We start from the raw sequence: 26963 nt of genomic DNA, 5'->3' as shown, positions 1-26963 counted from the left end.
TGTGTTTCCAATAATCGTGTTATCTCGGTCTTGCGCACGATTTGTACTTAAGCATGCAACAAAAATAATAGGCATTTAATGGAAAAGAGTGTCAATAGCCAACAAAAAGCTACAAATCGACGACAGTTGAAAGAAAAACACAAAATTTTGCGAGCAAATTTCAGAAATTAATAGAAAAAGAATATTTGCAAGCGAAACGGAGCTTGGGCAGTTGGGTGCATAAGGCCATCTGAAACGCAAAAGAAATATGTAAGTGGAAAAATGTGATTACAGAAAATTCAGCAGTATTCTAAGTAGTATGTATAAAGATTCGTGGTCAAGTGTTAAATGTGCAAGTCGTGGAACCTGGACAAAGCAATAATAGTAAGAACTATATCAAATGATTCACATGGCAATTGAGTTTGCGTTTATTGCCGGATTGCGGTATATGATCAAAGATCAACCAGGGCAATAGGGCAAGCAAGCTATGTGCAAAAGGTTCGTTGCCGAGAGCAGCACTAGGCCAAGTTATGCACATTCCCATCATCAAGCACAAGCAGTAGTAGGAAATAACAAAAATATACAAAACTCTTACATTAAAATATTAAAATTGAGAAAAATTGTGATCTTACATTCCATAATAATAGGATTAAAATGTGTCAATATAGCGCCTTAGTTTGATTTTTCAATTTTTGTGATATGTTACTTTGCGAGGGGGTGTTGCTTTCCTAGGGTAGCTGCTTGAATAATCACATTTCGATATGTCTTGATTACATATAATGTTGAGGCAGGTTTTAGAGCGACACCCAAATATAGTCGTATACATACGTATATTTCTAGCATACTATATTAATCAACAGTTAAGTTACATTGAAATAAATGCTGATAAGTTAGTTTCGCGTGTAGCTGAACATAAAAAAAAATGAAATGACGGTGTCACCTCATTCCAGCAAAGCCGATTGTACAGATCAAACAACTTATGAATATACAAATTACTTTCGAAACTGTTCGCTTGAAATATATTAACTGGTTTTCTTTTAACAGAAAGCTATATTTGTCTTCAGATACAACTTGCTAGTGCATCGCTAACAAGCGGGTCAGAGATTTTTCATTATACAACTTCCAATAGAGTTGACCGCTTTATAGTAGTTCGAGCATATTTCTTTATCTTTTATTTATTATACCAAAATTCAAAGTTAAAAAAGAGATGAGCTGAAAAACTTCCACGTATATGAATGACTTCTGCTTGGAGCACATTAATAAACTAAATTAGAGACTCAAAATATTCTAGTACAACTACCATATTAAAATACAGCCCTAAATTCAGTTCTTGACTTTACGTCGCAATCATAAGTTTTTGCTTCCTCTGTTTAAAAAACAAGCAACACAAAAAAGCACTCCTGTCAAATCAAATATTTTATGAATCGTTCAAAAAGCCAATTAGTTTCAAAATTTTACTGTATGTGACTAATCGTTTAAATTTTGTTTTTATAATATATTCGTGGCACAAATTTTCCCACTGCGAGTGTTTACATAAAACATAATGTGCGATACATGAAATAACTCATTGGCGCAGTGCATATGTATGTACGTATCAGCTTTGTGCAATTTACATTCAACACCTGTGCGCCATCTAATCGTACTCGCCTCTACATGCTTATGCAGATTTTATTCATATTTTGTAAGATCATTCAATGTGAAATTTTCGCGAATGTATGTATAAGTACATATGTATGTACATAGCTACGTTATGTGATGTAATTTGTATGCATGTGCAATTTTCTAAGTGCATATATACGGGTATGTTAAAGGTTTCTTAAATCTTTTACTTTTTATAAATAAGGTTTTTTTAAAGGTAGACCATAAAGGATGAATTAAATGGTATTCATAAAAAGACCTAGGAGCATGGAGTATGTGGTTCAAATAATGCTATACCAATGTTTGCTTTCCTCCGCATTCTTTTGGAAAAACGTTTATGTGGAACTACAAATAGTCCAATTCTCAACTAAGTTGTACACTTCCATCATTAAAATTGTTTGAGGTACAGCAAAATATATTAGTTAGAAAGCTAAACCTACATATTAAGTTTATGCAATAATGGAGCTATTTTTTTTTTTAATCAAATTTACATACATATGTATGTACATATATATAGTGAAAGCTCCATTTTTCCCATTTATAAGAGATGCCGGCTCATTGGAATTTCGAAAAAAAAAACGTTTAATATACAAATTGTATTTATTATTTGATTATTCTCAAATGAAGTCACTTAATTTCTTGAAAAAAGTTTAAAATTTTTGCCGGCTCATTGGAATTTCGAAAAAAAAACGTTTAATATACAAATTGTATTTATTATTTGATTATTCTCAAATGAAATCACTTAATTTCTTGAAAAAAGTTTAAAATTTTAGTTTGCTCGTTAGTTTTTCTTCACTTTCTCTCTCATCAAACTATTGTGGTTTCTAATTGTTTTCTATGTTGATAAGCTAAATCGCAAGCATAATTATTTGTCACACGCATCACACACACTCAGTCTATCCCAGCTCTATCTTAGGTTTATTAAGAGAGCTGGGTTTGGATGAGGTACTGTGATGAGGGCAGGGCTCAAAAAACCGTAAGATCGAAGTGCATGCATCATTTTCATTCATTCATTCTTTCAAGTTTGAAATTTGATTAGTGTCTTTTCATCTTTATCTATGTATATACACCGTCACTTCCCTTATCACTTTCAATAACACAAGATGCTACTGATGTAAGCCTGCTCCGTGTGTGAACTTCCGTCATATAATATATAATATAACGTCATCATTTAAACAAATATTTACACATCGAATGATTTGGCTTACAAACCTTTGCATTGTTTTTTCTATAAACTAAGGCAAAGGCTACAAATAATTTTTTTGCGTTCCCACGATAGTTTGTTCTACGTTACCGGAACGACACGAATTTATATTCGGCCAAACACTCACTTCAGCTGTGTTTCATAAAAATATATGGCGAATATTTTATGCCGTTACAAAAACAACAACTACTACTTTATTTTCCTTTGTCGTAACAACTGAATAGTGCAAATAAATTATAAGCAAATTTATTTCAGAAATAAAAACATTCAAAGTTAAAAAAGAAAGTGGAATAGTGCTCGTAATGTTGCAAATCAAAACAGAAAAAATTGTCCGCCCCTAAGATCTTCACGTGGACTTATGGAAAATCGTTTTCATATATAAAGTTATTTATGTTTTTATTTCCTTTTCAAGTAAAAATTGTTTGTTAACAAGTATTTGTATGTTCACAGGAGATGCCATTTTATTAGAGTATACGGCTGTTTGATGTTTTGATTATTTGGCCGAGTACCCCCTCCAAATTGTGATATGCGTCTTGATGTTGTTCCACAAGTGTAGGGGGACCTACAGTCTTACGCCGCCTCCGAACGGCAGATGGTTTTTTGTGAAGAACTTTTTCATGCGGGAAATGCACTCTCATTTCCTTCCGATGAGCGACCGCAGTCAAAAAAAGTTTAATTTTAGTATTTCGTGCCCACAACGGGTTTCGAACCCAGGCACTACCGAATGGTAGTCACGCACCAAGCGATTGAACTAAAGCTAATTAGTACTGGCTTAAATGTTGTTATAAGATTTTCGAAGCAGTATTTTAAAGCAGCTGATTTTGTGATTTGGTGGCCTACTTCTTTGTTGCTCTAGTGGCACCACTTTTAACAATAGCCCCTTTTAATAATTAGCCCTCTTGGTTCACATTATCTATTTCACACAATCTTTAAAATAATTGTTAGAAGTGTTTTACCAAAACTTTAATCAATTCAATAAAAATAGTGAATAAAACATTTTTATGAACAAGACTTTTCGCTGTTGTATTCTTTCTTCAATGGCTTTCTATAGCTCTTCTTGGAATTTCACTGCCATCCACATTTAAATTAAAGAAAAGTGTAATGTGTACACAGGTGTATTTATTTCTTTCCCGCACTTGATATAATTTTTTTTTGGAAATATAAATTCAAATTTGCCTATAAAATGGGTACGAGACTAATAACCACGTAATCAAAATGTACGAAAAATATCAAAATAAGTGGTATAATTTTCATACCAGCTGCTCGGCTAAATAACAAATTCACCTCTGATAACGCAAAAATACAATTTCATATATGTATGTATGTACAGTGGCTCACATAAGTATTTTACTTGTGATCTATGATTTATTTCATATCTGTTATTAAAATTATAGGTTAATACTACATAATTAATTCAGCAAAACTTAAAGATAATTTTTATTTTAATATAAGCTTAACAATATGTAAAAAAATCAGAATTCATTCCTCACAAAAGTATTTTTCTTTCTACTAATAGTGTTGTATAAATATCCCATTATTTTTATGATTTTATTAATTTTTTACGGAATTTGGCAAGAATTTTTCCCCATTCCTCGAGCAAAACAGCCTTAAGGTCACTTTTTGATGAAATGTTGGGTTCCCGCATTTTATACTTGTTGTTGTTGTTGTTGTAGCAGCATAAAAATTCCCCCTGCATAGACGAGGAATGCTGCTGAAGTGACAGTCCTTGGCCGGATATAAATCCGGGTCGTTCCGGTTACGTAGAACCGACTGTCGTGGAAACTCGAAATAGGTCTAAAGATTTTCTAAAGGGCATATGTCAGAACTTTGGGGAGATATTTGCAAATGCTTTTTGTTGCAGAGTATTCTCATTTTGTTGTCATAAGCGTATATGTTTGCGATCGTTTTCGTGTTGAAATAAAGCTTCTTTATAGACATACCCATTTTTTCTGCGCCAGTGTAAAATTTCCCTGACAATCGACAAATAAAGATGCTTACCCATCTATAAAAACTAGTTTTCCGACTCGATGAGGTGATATAAAACCCTAAACGATGACAGAACTTTCGCAGCGCTTAACAGAGAATTTCAAGTTTTTGATTCGCAGCTACAAGGCTCTTGTCATGCCCGTCTGAACTAAGGCGCGGAAGCTTGGACGATGACAATATTCGATGAGGCGTCCCTTGGAGTGTTTGAGAAAAAGATTCTGTGGAAGGTTTTTGGTACTTTGCACGTTGGTGATGGCGAACATCGCAGGCGGCGGAATGATGTGCTGAATGAGCTTTATGATGACTTAGACAGGGCACAGCTGCTACGTTGGCTGGGTCATGTCATCCGAATGGATACAAACGCTTCGGCTCTGAAAGTATTCGATGCGGCACCAGCTGGTGGTAGCAGAGAAAGAGGAGGGCCTTCTGTGAGCCACTGTACTTATATACGAGCATTAGTGCATACGAGATTTCCAATTTTTTTCTTGTCCACTTATTTAGGTATATACATACTGTACATACATACGTAGTAGCCAATGTTAAACCATAGCGGGACCTTTATTGACTAATAACCTTTGCACCGCCATAGAGAAATTATATTTGTTAGACAGAACGATCTCACCTACCGATTCATGTATTTATGTATTCTGAATTGTAGATATTAGTTTGTGGTTGTGTTGTATCTTTCCACCTCGGAACTTTCACATTTCTCTTTAACGCTCTACCAATGCTTGTTTCACTCAATTCACGTAGTTTCATTCAAAATATCGCATACACACGTATGTACAAGCACACGTACGCACATACATATATCCTACTAGCTATGGCCTACCTTATAACGCTGATCACTTTGTAGTCGATCGTTGATCATCGCTTGATTAAACACGTCCGTCGTTTCAATTAGTTAGCGATGTGAAATAAAATGTTCAGTTGAATTGCTTTTCTAAGGTGAATCGTGTGTAATACTTTTTTATATTGTTCGGTGAGCTAAGCCATGGGAATATTGTATATTCACGAAATAGTATTTGAATTGCAACAAAACATTAAATAATCCTGCGTACATATGTACGTAGATAGGAGCGTAGATGTTGTGCCGCTCTTATTCATATTTGCTATTCTGAACACACTCGTGCAAGTGTAGGTATATATTTGTAACGGGTGTTTGCTTTTAGCGGCCGGGGTATGACGACAGGCTTTTGACACTTCTGTTCTGTAATTTAGCAAATTATGCAACGTCACAAAAAAATGTCTCGTTCTGTAGTCAAGTCTTTAGCAATAAAAGGGATCGATTTATGTTTGAGTTCACTCTGGTTGATTATATTTAACATGAGCTCTGCAGTTCTAAGAGGTCATTATCGCTGTAGAAGCGCGTATGAGCGAGGCTTAAAACTTGTCCATTTGACAACTCGGTATATGCCAGTCCACTAGGTGGAATATTTTAAGAAAAGATATTGACCTACACCCCTATGAACGCATGTTGCTGCCGAGATTTCGCGGCTTTGAAGTTAAACAAGCCTTTAGTCGGAACTGAATATGGAGGCAACGTTATTATTAATAATGGGCGCTTCGTGATTTCTTGGCTTCCGAAGTCAATACTATTCATCTATTTCCTAAGTTATACAACTTGGCCTACAGCACGCAAAGCGTAATTTTATAACGAACGTTTGTTCACATAAATAGTCTCTAGAAATGGCTCGTATCAACTGACCATCTAGATCTCGCCCATATACTAGTCTATGCTGATAAAGCAACTGCGATCGACGACTTTAAAGCCAAAATGGGAACGTTATTGCTTTTTATGTGAAAAAGTGGTATTTAAATTGCTTAAAAAACAAAAATATTGGCCTGGTATAGGGTGGGCCATATAAAATTTGCTTTTTGAATCGGCTATAAAAAAAACTAATCAATATTTTTTCACACTTTTTTTTTATTTTGCAGATTGAACATTGTCATATATGAATAAAAAATAATATCTTTCAAATGACTGCCACGACTGGCTTTACGGTAGGCCATTCGATCAGCCCAAGTTTTAAGCACATTTTCGATTGTTTGGGCTCCAATTTCATGAATGGCAACTTCGATTTCGTGTTTTAAAGCATCAAACGTCTCTGGATGGTTCGCATAGAATTTGTCCCTAACGCCTCCCCACAAAAAATAGTCCAACGGGCTTAAATCACAGCTCCGAGGCGGCCAATTGATATCGGAATTTCGGCGGATTATTCGGTTTTCAAAAACGGTAGCCAAAAGTTCAAGTGTAACTTTGGCAGTGTGACAAGTTGCACCGTCCTGTTGAAACGAAATGTCGTCCATGTCATCCTCTTCAATTTTTGGAAACAACTCGTTGAGCATGTCACCGTAACGCTCGCCATTTACTGTAACCGCGGCTCCTCGCTCTTTTTCGAAAAAAAATGGCCCGATGATGCCGCCAGACCAAAAACCGCACCAAACAGTGACTCGTTGGGGATGCATTTGCTTCTCTACAGTAACGTGTGGATTTTCTGAGCCTCAAATCCGACAATTTTGCTTATTGACGTAGTCACCGATGTGAAAATCAGAAAAGAAGAAGAAGACTCAGCACTTTGGAAATAGGTTTTCAATATTTCCCAATTTTGTTCAAGCGTATAGCGTCCCATTTCGTAAATGTTAAACCTTTAAGTAAATTATAAACATTTGACATGTCATTTGTTTTACCATTCTCAAAAAACTAGGTGGTTCAAAAAGCAAACGCTATATGGTCCACCCTGTATTTTACTTTTAACAAAAGCTCTATATCTTAAAAAAAAAAGAAACACCCGTTACATAACTATACAGCGCTTTGTATATTGCCCAAAGTTCTGATTGTGTTTTATATACATATTTTAAAACCATATTGCAATTGTTCCGGAAATAAAACAAAACTTCCGCTAGGGGAGACTCTAAATTTTTGTGCAAAACAAGGAAAGGAAGGCTAAATTCGGTTCGGATCGAACTTTATATAGCGCGCAAATTTAATTTGCGCTGGTTATTAATTTTTGGAATCAAACAAACGCATAGGGTATGAAAGTTATAGTTTGTAATATTAGTCCAAGGGAAGGAAATTTAGTATTACTATGCAAAAAAGGGGCGTGGTTTTATTCGATTCCAATAAAATTTATGTCGGATCTGAATGAGATGTGGAGTAAAACGTGTGCCAAGTTTGGACGAATTGGTTATCGAGATATACCCATTTACCCAAAAGTAGGTGTGACACCGCCCATTTTTCAAAATTTGGCTTGCGTTGCATTTTTTTCTTGGGTGCATCATTTGTATAGAATTATCGCGTTTTTTTTTCCTTTTTGAAGATTACCGTTATATGGTAGGTAGGCATGGTTATTGACCGATTACGCCCATTTTCAAAACCAAACTACCTTGGATAGAGAATAAAATGTGTACCAAGCTTCAGTGAAATATATGTATATATGTATGTATTAATTTTCGCTCGAGTTATCGTGATAAATCGACTCCTATCATTATTCTGAGCATATTTAGACATATATCCCGACTATTCTATACTGTTACATACAGCAGTTGCGTGAGGAAAATTATAGTAGCTACATATGTATGTGCGCAAGTGCACGCAAGTCAAACAGCATGTGGACTTGTTTTATCGCACACCGCTGTATTTAACAATGCTCTGTATGCGGATGCCCATATACATATGTACATATAATATAGTTATTTTGCATTGTAAGATATTACACAAGTTTAACAATAAGCAATTGTAATTTGCTTTTTGTATATAACTAAATTATTTCTAAATATATTTTTGCAGTTTACAACAACAAGTTTACAAGTTTTGTGCTCTTGTACATTGCCTACGAATGTTTAGCTATGTAAATAAATAAAGTAATTCTCAGTTGAATAAGGTTCAACAAGCATTGATACAATATACTACTTAAGTCTGTATGTACATATGTCTGGACGTACTCAATAGAATATGCATTTATTTGAACATCTCATTCTTAGGGCCGTTTTTATAATGCGTCATTTAGCGCTTACACAAAACTAAAATCAGTAGATGGCTAGGAAATGATTTCTCAATGTGCGGTAAGCGAACATCTGTCACTTGCCTTCTGCTTACGTTTTCCGGAAGATCTGCTGTCAGTTACCCCACATCTGCACCTTCTATAGATTATGTTAAAAAAAGGCGTGTTGAAACAGAAATGCTACGTGGAAACCGCAAATTTCGCTGTTAAAACATATGTATGTATTTGTCTTACCGAATTTCTTGCCATCACTGTTTTAACATCAGCTGTTTTTTCGTACTTTGACAGCCCAATTTAAATTCACCACCCAATTTGCATGCGCGAATCAGATTTGCTCAATGCCATTTTGAAAATGAAATACTAAGACAGCAAGATGCCCACATGTGAAAATGATGTTAAGACACATTTAGTAAAAGGTGTAGATGTAGGATAAGCTGCCAATCAAAACAACTAACAGCTAATGTCACAAAAACAAAATTATTTTGTTTTGCCATCGTTTTGAAAGTTTACAAAGATTTTTTTTTTTTCAAATAACGGAGCATTTAAGGCGAATTCACCTTCCACCTATGTATATTAAGTCAGAGGCTTTTTTGTATGAAATGATAAAATGCCCAATATTACTATAATGTTCCCATGGCACGTATGTATGTAATTCGCTCTCTCATACGTAATTCACTTCCCAATTACCCTTCAAATTAAGTAATTTGTCATACAAAATTCTGAGAGCGGATTACTTCATTTGCAATCAAGGATGGTAGATTAAAAGGTTTGCTATTTCACTATGGTGAAAAAGAAAATTGTGAGGGGAAGTTTGGCTGCCACGTCACTTTGGGACTTGGCAGCCGAACTCTGCACCATCATTTCACGCATGTTATATATATATGTATATATATATATATAATTGGCGCGTACACCCTTTTTGGGTGTTTGGCCGAGCTCCTCCTCCTATTTGTGGTGTGAGTTTGATGTTGTTCCACAAATGGGCACACTCGCCTAGTCAGTCGTTGCTCAGACGGCAACGAAGTGTCATTGGTTGATTTTATTCTTATATCACCAACACATTCTCAGTTTTTTTGTAAACACACACTAAGTGACGTCAGTCCATCAGCTGATTCCGTCAAATTCACTCAAAGCCGAATAACAGTCTGTTAAAGATCCCACCTATGAAGTCTTTTCACCATGATTTGCAATTAATTCCGTCTCAATCTCCCGAAAAATCGTTGTCTTCCCTAATTTGGTTTGGAAATTTTTCGAAATTAGCTGTCAAACCCAAAGGAATATTCAGTAATAACCAGAAAATGTTTAATTTTAATAATGGAATAAAAAAATAATTTTATAGAGGAGGTTGTTCAATACCTCAAGATTTGTACAGGAGTTCACATTATCTTCTGAAGAACTGCTCCACCTTCATGAGGAGCTGTTATAGCTTTTGAAGCAACTGCATATCCTAAGTACTGTTAAGTTATAAAAACTGTAAAAGTTCAACTTGGAAGAAAGTAAGTCGTTTGGAAAGCTAAAATCTTAGTTTTAACTTACTTTTTCTCACCAATATTCACAATTAATAATATTAATAAAAAGCACAGAACATTGCTGCCAAAGTGAATTACGAATGGCCATGAAAATAGGGTAATTCGCGAATTACTTGTCGTGAGAACATAGCATCAGATTCTCTTAATAGTTTATTCGATCGCCCAGTGCTATCAATCATTTTTTGAACGGCGCTCTAGAAATTTGGTTTCCCATTTCTTGTGTTATCTTCGATTAAGTTTAAACTATTAGGAAGAACCATTTCTCAATAATGGATGACAAATATAAACACACACCCTAGCTAACCAGACTTTCATAGAAATGAAATTGTCATTTCAAGTCGACCATTCGGTTAATATCCCACCAGTTAAAGGCAATATTAAGCAAACATTGATAAAATGACCTCGAGTAAAAAAACTAAAAAATATAACAACTACATAGATTCAAATGTATTCTGTGATAATCGTGTTAGTGCTTATTAGATTAAATTAGATTTAAAAATCATTTATTTATGATTGAAATATTGAAAAAGAGTATCTTCTATTTCATACATAGAAATAAAGTAATACTAAAGATTGTGTACTTTTGTATAGGAGAACTACAGTTTTTCTTAAAAATGTCAACATGGCAACTGCAACACCCTATATATGTATACAGAAAACATATTCCAATGAAAGAAATCTTCCTTTCAAGTGTCTTCAAAAATGGTTTTTTATTATAAACTGCGTTTTTTCTTTACATATTTCTCCCTCGCTTGCTTGGGTATTTGGTTTTACATTAACAATAAATAATATATTTAAATCTGTTGCAAATCAGAATACCGGCATTTTATACTGAGAACACTTACATATTTTAATTTCAGCTAGGATACATACATATGCATATAAATATAATTATTAAGCAATTCACTCATTGCACTAATAAATCTACAACTAAATTTAATTTTATTTTTGTAAATAACAATAGATTTTACTTAATGACACACAAGGGCTTTTTGGTCATATTTGAGAACCAGAATTTGTGATTTCGTCTTCATTGTCTGCCGGCATTGCTAAAATAAACCTTTTGGATCTATACAGGCTGTCCTTTATTTTCGTCTTTCGTCAATGCGGCTCTCTAACCTGTCAGCAGCGGCTACAGCTGTCTAGCTGGCCTAGTTGAGCATTTCCAGCATTGGCATGTAGTATGGCAGTGTGTCAAGCACATTATTGCCGGGCATTTCTGTCGCTCGATCAAAGCACAACGCGTGTCGTGGTGACGTCATCAGCTGACGCACATTGTACGCGATCTCGTCGAAATTGATACGTTCACTTGGCTCTAACTGCCAGCAGTTGAGCAACAGTTGGTACAAATCCTGAAAGACGAATGTCGGTTGTGCGGGTCGTGAACCGCTCTTAATTGCGTCGAGCAGCTGTTGTGTATTATTTATATTAGAATATAGTGTACCGCCCAAGGTGCAACACTCCCAGGCGACACAAGCAAATGACCACACGTCCGATTTAACGGAGAAATGTTGATAACGTAACGCTTCCGGTGCCAACCAGCGGGTAATGTCGACTTTCTTTTGGTTTTGCACGTACGGAATTGGACCGAATAAGGACACCTTCAATTTGGCATCGGCTGTGACGAAAATATTATGTGAGCACAATTGTTTGTGCACTACTTTGCAACTGGTGAGATACTCCAAGGCACTGGCTATCTCGTATATCCACTGCAGTACTAGCTCCTCGGAGAGAGCAGTAATACGTTGCATGGGCGCTGAACTAGGTACACGGCGGCTCTCTATAAGACGTCGTTTTAAACTTACATTTTGATGTTCAAACACTAAATAGAACCAATCGGAGCTGGCTGAGATGCCGTAAAAATCAAGCAAATGCTCGTGCCGCTGCAGCTTGGAAAGATTGCGGAAGTCGCGCAACAGATGTGCTTGCTCTTTGCCCTGCAATTCGTCCAATGCTAGCACATGCAGCTGACAGTCGGCACTGGCTTCCGGCAGCGCGGTAGAGATGAATTTGCCAGTAATCACCTCGCCGTAGCGACCCTCCGCAAAGATATCATTAACATTCATGCGCAGCGCATTGCGAGGCAAACGCTTACTGGCGTCTAAAGTCGAGATGAGCACATCAAGCTGTTGGCGGAAATTCTCAGCAGGGGGTAGTTCATCCTCCACCACAAATCCATTGTTCTCGCGCTCAATGATCGGTTGTTGCATGGTCATCTCGTGGGCATTGCGATTCATGACGTTGCGCGCCTGGCAGGTCTTATAGCGCAAATAAAAATAAGTGAACACACTGAGTACCAAACAAATTGCAAACACAATACAGGTGACGGTCAATGCAATAATCGAAGCGCGGCCCGAGTCGAAGGTAGCGTAGGTAAAATTGTCCAAAGTAATTGAGTGTTGCTCGTGAGAGCCACGAGTATACAGGGTCTTTGTTACACCGTTTAATGTGCTGACCTGATGAAGAGGAAAATTTATATAAAGTAATCAGTATATACTTGTATTAACATTGGTAATTAATTCTCAACCTACCACGCCCAAACTGAGATGAATATCGGTCCCGGTGGTATTTAATGGCATATTGACATAGGGTCCATAACGTTTACCGTCGCCTACAATAAAGAGACTTGTCCGATTATCCTCTGGTGCGTTGTAATCCAATTGAGCAGCTATGTAGTACGGTAAGCCATCTTCTTGCGCCTTTTGCCAGCTGCCCAAAAGCTCGGTATCGAAGGGTTGACTCAACGATTCATCAACGCGTTCCACAATAACCAACACTTTAGTTAGAGGGCCGTTATCATTCCGTAGCGGCGCGATTTCTATAGTCATAGTGGAGTCAGTTGTGCGTACAATACGCGGCTGTGGCGGCAACGGATTCGGTATTCCGACCTCGGTGGTGGCGTGCAACGAGCCATTGCCACACACATCCTGAGCGCACATTGCTTCAACGGTGATGTTGTATTCAGTAGCCGGATGTAGGTCAGTAATTTCGAAACTGGTCTCCATGCTTTGCACAATGAATTCAGGTTGGGGGAAGAAGGGTAGCGTTGAATACGAGTGAAGTACATGTGTACGTATGAGGAAATTCGTAATCTCTTTCACTGGATTGATTGCTGTGGCCTCCACACCAGCAACGAACACTTTGCTAGGGGACACGTGCATATCCCAAGCAATTGTAATTGTGTTCTCAGTTACGTTTGCCACACGTAAATTGCGCGGTGCCGTCTCTGCAGCCCAGACTGTTGAATAATAGCTGTGTACGCCGACGCCACCACAGTACTGAGATTTGTCAGCTAAGCAACGAGTGTTGCAAAGATTGTCATCCTGGCGATCCTTCGAAATGACATTGTTCGTGCAGAAACAACGCTCCGCAGACAATATAGCGTAGCTCAACTTTTGATGTTCGCACATTTCAACACATGACTGCGGTGTCTTCGCGTATATGGATTCCTTAAAGAGGTCTGAACGTGCAGTATAGCAACCGACGTAGAAAAATGTTGAATCACCAGCGATCGGCACAATTTGCAATTGATCTGTAGTTTGTGCGCTTATCAGCGTTAATAATGTACCGAAAAATAACGTTGCCAAACGCAATATGTGGCCAGAACGAAAGGTAAACAAGTGCGTTAAACTGCTAGCGTTCGTGCTGCTATTGCTGCCACTGCTGCTTCGCCAGGTGTGACTCCACGCGTTACTTGGGCGGTGGCCGCTGTTATAGGCTTTTTTCCTACACTGCGGCCGCAGCGTTTTACGATGTTCTTCTAACGGCGTTACTGACATTTTTAATGTTGCTGCTGCTGCCTCTATTGCTGGATTGTGACTAATTAAATGCTCCATGCGCTTGGCGTTCAGGGTGCCACCCTCGTCGGTCTGTACGCTATTTTACTCTTATCAAATTCGATTATATCTGAGCTGTATTCTATCGTTGGCTCACTAATTAAATCTTGCACTACTTTTATTGGACTTTTGAATTATGTTTTAAATTTTCTCCGACGTTGTTTTCCTTATTATATTTTATTGTTGAAATTCGCATTCGGAATAGTTGACTACTTACGCCAAGTATTCTGCTTCATCGTTGACTATCTAGCGAGCATCAGTAATCAGTAACGTTCCATTTAAACACACTACCAGCATAATCGAATTGACTAGGCGGTGCTCAGATGTTTACTCACTTATTCGTCGCACAAACGACACGAGCACTTCACAAGTGACAAAGGCGAATTGAAAAGCAAAAACTGTGTTTAACTAACTGGCTGCAGAGTGACCAAACGTTGGCTATCTATCGTTGTTACTTTCATATTTTTCTGTTTACGTGCCACCACAAACCTTTAACATGCATGTACAGAAAAGAGATCGATGTTGAGCTCACCTCACGATCGGAATGAACATTTTTTATTTTCATTTTACTTTATATTCATTTTCACATTCTTCTGCTAGTTGTTTTACACACAATCGTTTCGGGGTCTCACCTGGTTTTACCTTAGCCCGGCTTAAAAATCATTCAAGCCATTGCTGACTAATACGCAGAAGTCAATGCGGCACCCTCAGTCATCTCTGACTGGCTGAGAGCGCGCAGAAGTATTGAGAGTGTGAGATCAGCGCCAGTTGGGAACAGTTGTTGTGAAAAAGTCACCCTGCAAGAACGATTTTCGTCGATTTTAGATTTAAAAGAAAATATTGGATACAGGTATGATGTTAATTCATGTCCATCTTATTGCATATAAAAACACTACTTTGTTGCATTTTTAATTAACCACTCATATATTTTTCGAAAGGTATTATTATTGTTATTAACCTATTTTGGAAATTTAATTAAGTATATAAAGTATAAAGTAATTAGTTAAAACATAACGCAATGAATGGATGGCGATGCTGAAAATTAGAGAGTTTTTTAATACATTTGAACCCAAGCCGTGTCGTCTTTTCCGCTCCACATTAAAACGTCACGTCAAAGAAGACTAATTAAAATATAATTTCGAAAAATAATTTTTTTGTTTTTAAATTAAATTAATTAAAATTCACGCTTGAATAAAATCTTTTTCTAGCTAGCCATTTTTTTGAAATTGGAGGAATCCGAGGAAGTCAAGTCTAGAGAATAGGGGGATGTGAAACGAGTTGGAACCTTATTTCCATCGATTTTGCGATACAACTGCTGAGGCGTGAGCTAGTGCGTTGTCGTGATCGCAAAGAAAAACCACCCGACTTCCGCGATTCAAACGAATGCCAAACACAAAGAAATAACCGATCTGGCTGAAACTTGCGATGTGTTCTTCCAAGAATTGGTACGAACTAAACATAACCTTTTTACGCGCCAGCAGTGTCATCTTTATGACTTTGCACACGGACTTTTCAAACGACTCTCGTACTTATGCTATTATTTATTTCATAATTTCAAAATTTTCATTTTGATTCAGAGTCGCACGCAAAACCAAACAGCATAATTTGAGACCGATAAAAATGAGTGCAATTTTTATTCGTACCAGTATAATTCTCTATTAAAGGGTATCTTATTAAAAATGCTATAAAAAAACCGTTAAATATTTTTAGAAAAAATATTTGTGGAGCATACAACGAAATTTTACAACAAAAAATGCAAAAAATATTATGTTAAGAGACTCGTTTCTAGATTGTCAACTTAAAATCGATATTTTAGCTTCGTGCAGATGATCAAGGTTGAATAACTTTTATGATACAAAGCGCCATCCTGCTGCAACCAGAGTTCACTTAAATCTCATTCCGCATGTCTCTGTTGTGCTCTTCTTTGAACGTAACGTTTTTGTTGTATGAAAAAACTGAACCATGACTAAGCAAAAAAGGGCCAAGAGGTTTAGTTCATTCATCATTCAGGCATCTGCTGCAAAATGGACTCGAACGTAATGCCAAGTCTCTCTCGGACACAAAAAATAGTTTAGGTCGAAGTGTCGGCCATTGGACGCACTAAAGATACAAAATTTTGAATGCCAAGTCTCACCGCGTGTATGCTTAACAGACAATGCTCGAAAAGCACACCCACAATAAAGCTCCTGAAGCTCCAACTTTGTTAACCGCTTTCCATATCATTATCTTACAATCTTACGGCGCAGAAGTACATCATGACTGAGTCTGAAGCCTAACACCGTCATACTCTAGCAACCAGGGACCACCAGTCGTCTGATCATTGTGAGATCATTGCTGCTCAACCAAGTTAACCTTACCTATGTAGATGTGCATGGTTTTCGATTTATTTTTGATACCTTCCACTTTCATATGTACATATATATGTATGTACTAAGCACACATACATACATGTGCTACTCCGAGTATCTACTGATTCCAGTTGCTTATTTCCGCTGTTGTCATCACTGAGCAATGAAATATCCAAACACCCATGTACGAGTATAAGCTCACTCATTCTTGCTACACTGCTAAGCGTTTGCATACAAATACAAACTGAAACAAACACTATAAAAACATAAAATTTCAATCGAACAGATCGTCGATGTAATCATTTTATATACTTTATCGATATAAGCAGGTTTTGTGACTTCGTCTGTTTTTTGTTTTTTTTTTTTTTTTCTCCCCAATCTCGGAATCTTTGCTGTACTATTAAATCGAAGAGACAAATGCCCGAGTTTTTATGCATAACATTCTGCCGTTGAGCACTCATTCTCTATACGAGTACAGGAGAACAGGCAACGATGACACTCTACATCATTTGAAGATTGTCGTGTATAGAACCGAATCACTTCGATGTCAAGTGAACTAAACTAATCTGTGAGCTGTGCTGAATCGAGCAGAGTTGGTGCTATTGAGTAGTATTCCGACTGCGTGCGGTGACGGTTAATTAATTCAATTAAATCCGTCGTTTTCCAAAAAACAAAACGAAAAACGAAAAACGCGAACGCTGGTAAATACTTACTTAGTAGTGATAGAACACGATGGACAAGAGTAAATGCATAATTCTCCATAAACGGACTGCTAATTGTTCTTGTTTTTGTGCTTTAACTGCGACAACCTACTACGAAGTTTACAAATATTGTTGACGTAGTTACCTTTGTTATTGTTATTAGTATTACTAATATTATTATTATTATTTTTTGTTACTATTATTTGTTTTATAATATTAATATTTTGTTTTTTTATTATTATATTTTTTTTTTTGCATTATTATTATTTTTAGTTATTATTATTATTATTTTTAGTTATTATTATTATTATTTTTAGTTATTATTATTATTATTTTAATTTTTTTATAATTATAATTATACTGCGTGTGGTGACCGCTGTTGTTTTATTGCGATTTATTCATGTATTTATTTATACAGTTCATTGTAAAACATTCGTATTTTGTGTACAAGAAAGCTGGTTGGTTTTCACGTTTTTTTTTTTTTTCTATTTTACTGTTAATATTACTCCAAGTTTTCGATTAAAATCTCAAGTTTTGAAGTATTTTCAAGCATATGCGTCCTTGAAAAGAAACGAAATTACGTTCCAAGTTCAAAGTTGTGTAGTGCAAAGAAGGTGATTTCATGGTTAAGAATAATCATACAAACAAAAATTATATATACCTATGTACATATATGAAGAAAAGACTCAAAACAAGTTCAAAAATGTTAAGGCTTAAATATGTTTGCCAGTGAAATTTAATTGTTTTCAGAGTTCTAAGCAAAAATATTATCTGGATTGGACACCCTTTTAATTTTTATAAACATACTATATATCGTTTGGATCTATCCCTAATAAGTATTTCACTCTACATGCGTGCGCACCCCCCTCATTTCATTGCTGCAAACGTCATCAAACAAAGTAATTTTTATTAGTAAATGAATCGTGATTTAATAGCAGCGAACGACTTGTTGCTCAATTAATTGATGTCGAAAAGCCAAAGTTCTCCGCCGTTTTTCACTCACCACTGTTCCCAATCAAGTACAATATACTTGTAATAAAATATATGCATAATATGTGAAATTGTTGCTTAACGCAACGGCGTCGTCGTTTGTGAGCATATTTGCATTTGCTATAGGTGTTTGTTGAATTTGGTGGTGACTAAATGAGTCTCTTGACATTTGTTGCCGCAAATCAACTACAAAACTTATGAGTTGTTATTGTGATTATGGTGATTAATTTCGAGATGTGTGTCGCAAGCATAAACCCGTTGGCTATAACGGCAGCATGCATGCAACATATGAATTTGTGTACCTGTCACATGTACGTACGTGCATATGTATGAGTGCAATACGTTTATGGTAAGACCAGAACAGCTGCAAGTGCACAGACTCTAGCATACCATCATATGCATTTCTGCTCATATTCACCTGTCAATGACTTCTACTTTAAATAAACTTTTAGCCGTTCATTCTATTTGCAGTGGAAATTCCATTTTATAGCTACATACACTTTTTTTCCGGCCACTTACCTCTGCCCTAGCATGTACATATGTACCTTCTATTCGCACTAGCCTTTTGCATCACATCTCTTTGGTTTGTCGACGGCACTACGACGGCCGCCTATGACGAATGCAAGCTACCTAAAAAATTTATTTTTGGATTCTAATAATTTCAAAAACAAAAAAAATGTAAAAAAGTAAAAAGTACACTACACAGCATTTCTCTACGTTGCGCTGAAATTATGCTTTCATTTAAACTTTTAATTTTGACTTATTTGTGTTTGCATTTTTGGCACCTTCACATGGTTTTGTGTCTTTGCTTTCTTTTGCCTTCGCTCAGCGCTCCTATTGCTTGCCAAGAATTTGCCTTTTGCAGCACTTCGCTTTGCAGACGTTATTTATTGCTGTTGTAAAATATTAATTTTCCTGCTTTTTGCAAAAATTCATTTTGATTCTAATCTTCTTTAGCCCTTGCTATGTGGATTTCAAAAATCCATTTATGAGTTGATAAACAAAAGGCTTAGCCATTTCAAAATGTTTTCAAGAGAATTATATTCCCAATTAGGATTGAGAACAAGAGCTGTAAAGGTGTTGTTTAAGGTAAAATCAATGCAGTTTTTAACAAATGTTTACTACATATGTATCGGGTGTTTTTAAGAGCTTGAGAACTTAATATTAGATTGAAGAAAAAGAAATCCATTACTTTTGCGTAAAATTTGTGTGCAAATGGTTTAAAACTGTTTTATGGTCGATCTTTAGCTCCTGGGCGATGCTATAATTACTAACATGCCGGTCAACTTCGATTATTTTTGTGATTTTATCAGAATTTTCGACATTATCGACATTTTCTTTAACATTAAAAATACATGAACGGAATCGACGAAACCAAAATTGCGCGTAAGTAGCTGTTGCACTATAAACATTATTCACAATTTCAACGGCCTGGAATGCATTTTCGCCTTCATTAAAGAAAAATTGAACTCACAACTGAATGGAACAAACGAAAAACAGAAAAATAATTTTTTTAGTGTGAAATGTCACCTTGACAAACAAGCATAAACTTTAAATTGCTTGATCTATACTTTACGAGGGATCTACCGAGAAAATAATGAATTTCTTTTTCCCCAAATTAATATAAAAGAGAAATATTGTTGGAATGAATTTTTTTTATTATCGTCTGGTAGATCATTTCATGGCATTTATTTTTTGAATTTGATACCCGGCATATTTCCACCGCGGCTAAAAGTTACATGCTCCATTCAATCAACCCAATTTATTACTATTTTTTCCAATAAATCTTGTCTGATGCCATACGACGGCTTGAATATTGGCTTCCAATGTTTTAAGAGTTGCTGATATGTCGACATATGTAAATCAATTACGTAACATAAAAATTAATCCAGAGGTGTTATATCGCAACAACGACGGGGCCAGTGAACAGGACCACTTCGGGGAAAAAGGTTGTCTTCAAATTGATTTTACAGTGAATCGATTACTAAGTGCACGCTTATTGGAACCAAATGTCGTCGATTTTAGCTGATTAATTTTTGTTTTGTTTGTTTTGGAAATAAAAACTCAATCAGCATGGCTCGATAGCGCTCGCCATTCACGATAACAGTATCTCTTCCTCATTTCGAAAGAAATATAAACCGATGACCGAGCGCTTTTATTTTTTCAAAGAAAATCCAAAATTTGCAAGCATTAAACGATTCATAATGACTTGCCAAACCTTACCGAACAGAAATGTCAATAGAGTTTGCCATTCTGAGCTGCCAAACCATAGTTATCGATATTGGTAGCTCTCATGCAGCTAAAAAAACACCTTATATGTAAGCACGCCTGTGTTCAAAATAGTAGTAACGACTTACCAACTTTTAAGTATTTTTTATTTTTTGTATTTACTTTTTCTTTTATATTTTTATATAAGTATAGTGCATTCTATAAGAAATACCATATAACTCAAAGCTCCAAACTGTGTGCAAAATTCACAACAATTTAACAAATAGTTACATAAAAATTGCCACCTTTTTATTCAGAATATTATGAGAATTCTGTGTACAGTTTTATAGCTAATTCTCGTTGTTTTTCCACGGTCTTTTTTCGCTGAGGTGTTGAGCATTTTCTTTTTTTATATAAAAGACTTCCGAACATCTACATTTTTGTACCAATTTTTTTAAGAAAATTATACAATAATATTTCATAAAAACCATCTTTTTTTTTTTGTTAATAAATTCTTATTTTAAATTAATTAATTAAATTTAATAAAAACCTTTACCTAACCTACCTAACCTTTTTTTTGCTGATTTCTTTTCTCGCAATAGTGTCGGCAAATTGTTTGATTTACTTTTCTCAAACTTTTTTAAAGAAATCACTACTAGGTATATAAGACCAAAGGTTCAAATCAGCTCCTTTACGGCTCAATACAACGATCGACACCCCATACATGTACGAGAAAATGAGATGGAGTGGAAGTCCTTGGCCGGATATGAATCGGTCCGGCAACGTAGAACCGACTGTAGTGGTAACAAATGTTTTATGTTTAATGAGTGTTGCAGACCATATTTTTTGTGCGGTATATATTAGGCCGCCGTGGCCGAATGGGTTGGTGCGTGACTACCATTCGGAATTCAGAGATAGAACGTCGGTTCGAATCTCGGTGAAAGATCAAAAAATTAAGAACAAATTTTTTTCTAATAGCGGTCGCCCCCGGCAGGCAATGGCAAACCTCCGAGTGAAACTGTAGGTCCCTTCATTTGTGGAACAACATCAAGACACCATAAATAGGAGGAGGAGCTCGGCCAAACACCCAAAAATGGTGTACGTGGAAATTATATATGTATATATATATATTAGACCGCGTTGATCGCCATATACAAAAAAAATCGAACAAGTTCAGTTCTATATTTCAAGATTATGTACCTTCAAAAAGTTTTTTTTTTTTTGTATCCGTCAAAAAGCGTCGGAATGATTTTTTTTTTTGTTGAAACTTGGTTATTTCACAAACGTTATTTCAATATTTCAGTCTTGAGAAGGTCTATATTTACTTTAAATGTCCTTTGAGCTCTGAAGTCATTTTTACATGTTAGGTCAGCTTCAATACCCTTTTTGCTTCATCAAACTCAAGTACTTTTACTAACTCATTAAAACTTTACTTTTAAACTTTTGTTACATACATACATACATACATATATAAACAAGTAAGTGTCACAAAAGGGCATTCGAGCTAATTATATATAGAACTCCTCAGGTGTGGAATATAATCGCATTAGAAGTATTTTTGAAAATTAAATTAAAAAATATCGGTTTTTAGAAGAACCAAAAACAAAAAAAAAATTGTAGTGCCAAAATGAACCACATAACTTAAACATAAACTTTAAATGCAGGGGTAGAATTTTGCCACTTTTTTCAACCCAGTCTAGTAAACATAAATTCTAAAGTGGCAGGAAACAAAATAAAATATTTAATTAAATCTTATTGGATTCCAAATTTTATTTAATCACGCAGTAAAAATTAACTATTTCGCTTTTTTCCTCTTCCAGCTTAACCCATCGTGAAATAGTTGAAGAAAAAAAACGCAACACACACTTGTCAATTGGCAAAGCTGTCACTGTAGTCCGTAGCATTCGTACACACACAGCCGTGAGCATGCCTGGAGTGGCAGTGCAGATAATAAACACATCGGAGGAGCACACCTTCGTGCTGAACGAAGATGCGTTAAGCGAAGTGCTGATGCGTGACGAGGTGAAGGATCGCTTCGTTTGTGTCGTATCGGTGGCTGGCGCATTTCGAAAAGGCAAAAGTTTTCTACTCGACTTTTTCCTGCGCTACTTATACTCCAAAGTAAGATCGATCTTATATTACATACATATGTTTATATATGTATATATGTGTGTACAGTGTATCGTATGCCATAAGCATTCTTCTGTTTCTCCATTGTAGTATGTGCGCCATGATGTGGTAACCGATTGGCTAGGCGATGATCACGAACCGCTCACAGGCTTCTCGTGGCGCGGTGGTTCCGAACGTGACACCACAGGTATTTTAATGTGGTCCGAAATATTCCTGCATGACTACCCAAACGGTGATAAGGTGGCCATCATTTTGCTCGACACGCAGGGTGCATTCGATAGTCAAAGTACAGTGCGCGATTGTGCTACCGTTTTTGCGCTCAGCACAATGGTCTCCTCCGTTCAGATATATAATTTGTCACAAAACATACAGGAAGACGATCTGCAGCATTTGCAGTTGTTCACTGAATATGGCCGTTTAGCATTGGCCGACACCGGCAAAAAGCCGTTTCAACGTCTACAGTTTCTGGTGCGCGATTGGAGTTTTCCATATGAAGCTGAGTATGGGGCTTTAGGTGGCGATAAGATACTAAAGCGCCGCCTAGAAGTGTCAGACAAACAGCACCCGGAATTGCAGTCGTTGCGACGACATATTGCCTCCTGTTTCATGGAAGTGGCATGTTTCTTAATGCCACATCCAGGCTTAAGCGTTGCAACTAATCCCAAATTTGATGGTCGTCTCAAGGATATAACGCCCGAATTCAAACAAAGTTTGCGCACATTTGTGCCAATGCTACTGTCACCAGACAATCTGGTATATAAAGAAATTAGCGGCCAACGGGTGCGTGCACGCGACCTCATACAGTACTTCCAGTCATACATGAGCATCTACAAAGGTAATGAGTTGCCCGAGCCGAAGAGCATGCTAGTGGTAAGTGACGTGATCAAATATAAATAAATTCCTTATTCGCTTGATCGTGCCGAGGCAACATTGATTTATTGGCAACTATTTATCATTGTAGGCCACCGCTGAGGCTAATCACTTGACAGCCGTAGCATCAGCGAAGGAACTTTACAATCAGTTGATGGAGGAGGTTTGTGGCGGTACTAAGCCGTACTTAAGCACAGCACATCTGGATGCAGAACATTTCCGAATCAAGGATCAGGCATTATTCCAAGTAAACAACACACACACTTCACACATGCACACACTATTACTTATACTCATTTCATGATTTGTATACATAGTTCGCATCTAAACGAAAAATGGGAGGTGAAGAGTTCTCCGAGAAATTCCGTCAACAGTTGGATGTGGATCTGGAAGATTCTTATGCCACTTACAAATCGCACAATGAGAGCAAAAACATTTTCAAGGCTGCACGCACGCCGGCCGTGTATTTCGCCGCAGCAGTGATCTGTTATGTACTAAGTGGAATATTTGGTCTAGTAGGGCTCTACACATTTGCCAATTTCTGTAATCTAGTAATGGGTGTGGCTTTATTAACATTAGCGCTGTGGGCTTATATTAGGTAAAAATCACCGTTACAAGTGTGAATGGTTTCTAACATTTGTTGAATAGTAAAATAATAATAGTTATAAATACAAAAATATCCACTAACAGGTACAGCGGTGAAATGGGTGACTTTGGTGTCAAATTGGATGACTTTGCGACGTTTATGTGGGATAATGTGAGTTCATATTCATATTTTTTACTCTTTTGCCTTTTTACATTTTTTGTTTAATTTGATTTGCTGTTACTAACCCGATTTCAGTTCATGAAACCCATATATCAGGGCTGCATGGAGAAGGGTATACAACATGTGGCAACGCATGCTGCCGAAGCGGCAGTTGGTGGACGCACAGCATCTACGGCAATGAATGGTAAGGTGAAGAAGTCATGAGATTACGCCAAAAGATCTCACCAGCAACAGCAGCAGCAGCAAAAACAACAACAAACTCAACCAAATTCTAAAGGGAAAATAGCAACAACGAAAATAAACAACAATAACAATGTGGCACAACAGAAAGGTACAAGAGCAGCAACAACTGTGCCACAAGGTGGTGGTGGCAATATTGGCGAGAGGGCCGACAAAACTGTGATCATGCAAATTTGGTCACGTTTAGTGGGTACGACGTCGAGTTCGCAAACTAATTTTGCTCAAACTCCCAACACTGCAGCACGTCAATACGCTACCGTCACACCGCCGAATGGTGATGCCAACAGCAATGCAAGCAACACAACAAATCCAAATAGCGCGGCTAGCAATCGCAAAAAGCGAAGACCCAAGAAGTAAATGTATTGTACATAGAAAAAAAAGTTTGCCCAACGCCCGTAAAAATGTTTGTTAGCTACAAATGCAAATACTGAACGCAAAATTTAGTAACTATACATAGCTGCAATCTTATTATGCAATTCCGTAAGTTGGAAATGGAAATATTTTAAACTCGGATAATTTATGTACAGTCTTACTCTTCGGCCAATTGTAGAATTTTGTCTTAGATTAAGCAGTTGCATGTAAGAGCGAACGTTTGCCCAGCATTTACCCTATTCGCTAAATATTTATATACCTTATAATATGGTCCACTAGCAACACTGTTTAAAAAACAAAAAAAAAAACATTGACCGTGATGGTTACTGTTGTTGTTATACGATAATATAATGGTGTTTGTTATTATTATTTCGATAATTGTATTGTTTTCAGTGCTGCCTTGAAAAACTAAATGAATAAAATTTGAAATCCTTAGAAATCATTACAAAAATAGTCGTCTATACCATTCACAGATTGTAAGTTTTAGGCATTGTGCGGTTGTTAAAAAATGCGATCTGCCGATGCATACATATATATGTAGACATAATTGAGTTTTGAAATATTCTCATTTCTCCTTGTTACTGAGCAACACATTTTACTAAACTATCAAAATGCCTATTCTAATTTGAGCTCGCCAACAATGCTGCAGGGTATGCTTGAATAGAAACCATGTTGAAGTTGTTGGTGGAATCCAGCTTTATTTTTATACCCTTGAAAGACCCCTCAAGAAAAAAAGGTCTTATTAGAAAAAATAAGAAGCAACGTGTCATTTGTGTATGAAAAGAATTTATAGAATTTCCGCATCACTGTTAATTTTTTGATTTATGTTTGTTTTTCTTTGTTTTCTATTGTTTGTGTTTGTTTATCCACCTGCCTGCATATTTACGTAATATTAATAATAATGGTAATAATTAATTTGTTAATAACTACAATAATATTAATGTTGCATACTCGTACCATTTCTTTTATACAATTCGTCTTCTATAACTTTGTAAGAATTATTTGGTTAAGGTATTAAATGCAGTGAATATATATGTATACATACAGAATACAGCAATTGGAAATTTTAATTTTTGAGATTAAAAAATGAAAAACAAAGTCAATAAAAGTGAGAAGATATGAAGTTTCTCTGATATGGATTGGGATTTGTATATTTTTCCCTTGGGTATGGTTGAGACACAAATTATAAACCTTCCGATAGGGTGATTAATTTTGCGCAACCTGGTATTTTATTTTTATTTTTTTGTGCTGCCAGCTGTAAAGCGGAGTCCTATCCGGTTTACCGAGAGCTCACGGAGCAAATAGAAAAGGGTGTCGCGTTTTTCTCAATTCCCATCTAACTCGAAAAGTTCTCCGCTGATTTACAAAAAACAAATCTTATTACAGGGTCTGGCATTCGAAGTGTAATTAACTGCAGGCCGCTCGCGCAGCTGTCTGTTAGTTGGCTAAATGACAGTCCAGAGTATTGTTTACCAAAGTGCGGAAGCATTTTGCCTTTTGAAACGTGATAGTTTGATTGCATTACATGTGACTGGAAAATCACTACCAGCGATTGTTCGCGAGCTCGAGCACCTTAAAGTAAATAAAGTTTTTGCTTATCGCACCATTACTCGTTACAGTGATACTGGTAGCATCGCAAAACGTAATGGTTTGGGCCGCTGTAACCGCAGGTGGGCGCTCTCCAATCGTTTTCATCGAGCCTGGCGTCAAGGTAAATGTTAAATATTATCCGGAAGGTATTCTGGAGGTTGTTTGAAGCCGTGGGCAGATAACCATTTCGGTGGCAGACCATGGACGTTTCATCAGAACTCGGCACCGTCTCACAAATTTAGAGTGAATAAAGAATGGCTAAAAAAAGAACGTTTCGAACTTCAGAACGTCCACACAATAGCTGTCAAATTCACCAGACGCGAATCCATTGGATTATTTCCTTTGGGCCATTTTGGAGGGCTAGGTCCGAATTACAAGATTCACCAGTCTTGAGGCGCTGAAAAAAGCCATTGGCCGGGAGTGGGCCAAAATACCTGCAAGTCGAGGGCTGCTGGCGTCAAGGCAAAAGATGGTCATATCGAGTAAGTAAAAGTAAATTGATTCTTAATTTTGTATTATTTTCACACATATTTCACTTTGAATTGAATAAAAATATTTTTCCAATCTAAATT

General features: G+C 36.5%; 2 protein-coding genes across 4 annotated transcripts; one reads left to right on the top strand and one right to left on the bottom strand.

Annotated features, from left to right (window-relative positions):
- LOC128855010 (atlastin) lies at positions 1 to 25934 on the top strand. Of its 3 annotated transcripts, none has more exons than XM_054089552.1 (7): positions 1 to 249; positions 22244 to 22544; positions 22644 to 23423; positions 23515 to 23670; positions 23741 to 24021; positions 24114 to 24180; positions 24265 to 25934. In XM_054089552.1, the coding sequence occupies exons 2-7, from the start codon at positions 22350 to 22352 to the stop codon at positions 24391 to 24393; spliced, it is 1608 nt and encodes a 535-aa protein (XP_053945527.1). In that variant the 5' UTR covers positions 1 to 249; positions 22244 to 22349; the 3' UTR covers positions 24394 to 25934. The 3 variants fall into 3 exon arrangements, with proteins under 3 accessions (XP_053945527.1, XP_053945529.1, XP_053945528.1); XM_054089554.1 differs by lacking the exon at positions 1 to 249 and adding an exon at positions 5737 to 5755; XM_054089553.1 differs by lacking the exon at positions 1 to 249 and adding an exon at positions 17116 to 17225.
- Positions 10985 to 14876, bottom strand: LOC128855009 (putative inactive tyrosine-protein kinase Wsck). The gene is made up of 2 exons (XM_054089551.1): positions 12872 to 14876; positions 10985 to 12796 (listed from the first exon to the last, which is right to left on the bottom strand). The coding sequence occupies exons 1-2, from the start codon at positions 14174 to 14176 to the stop codon at positions 11492 to 11494; spliced, it is 2610 nt and encodes an 869-aa protein (XP_053945526.1). The 5' UTR covers positions 14177 to 14876; the 3' UTR covers positions 10985 to 11491.
- Positions 25935 to 26963: the final 1029 nt, after the last annotated feature.

This window comes from Anastrepha ludens, chromosome 2 (genome assembly GCF_028408465.1).
Source record: "Anastrepha ludens isolate Willacy chromosome 2, idAnaLude1.1, whole genome shotgun sequence".
Taxonomy (NCBI): Eukaryota; Metazoa; Arthropoda; class Insecta; order Diptera; family Tephritidae; genus Anastrepha; species Anastrepha ludens.
This window is presented reverse-complemented; position numbering and strand designations above follow the sequence as displayed.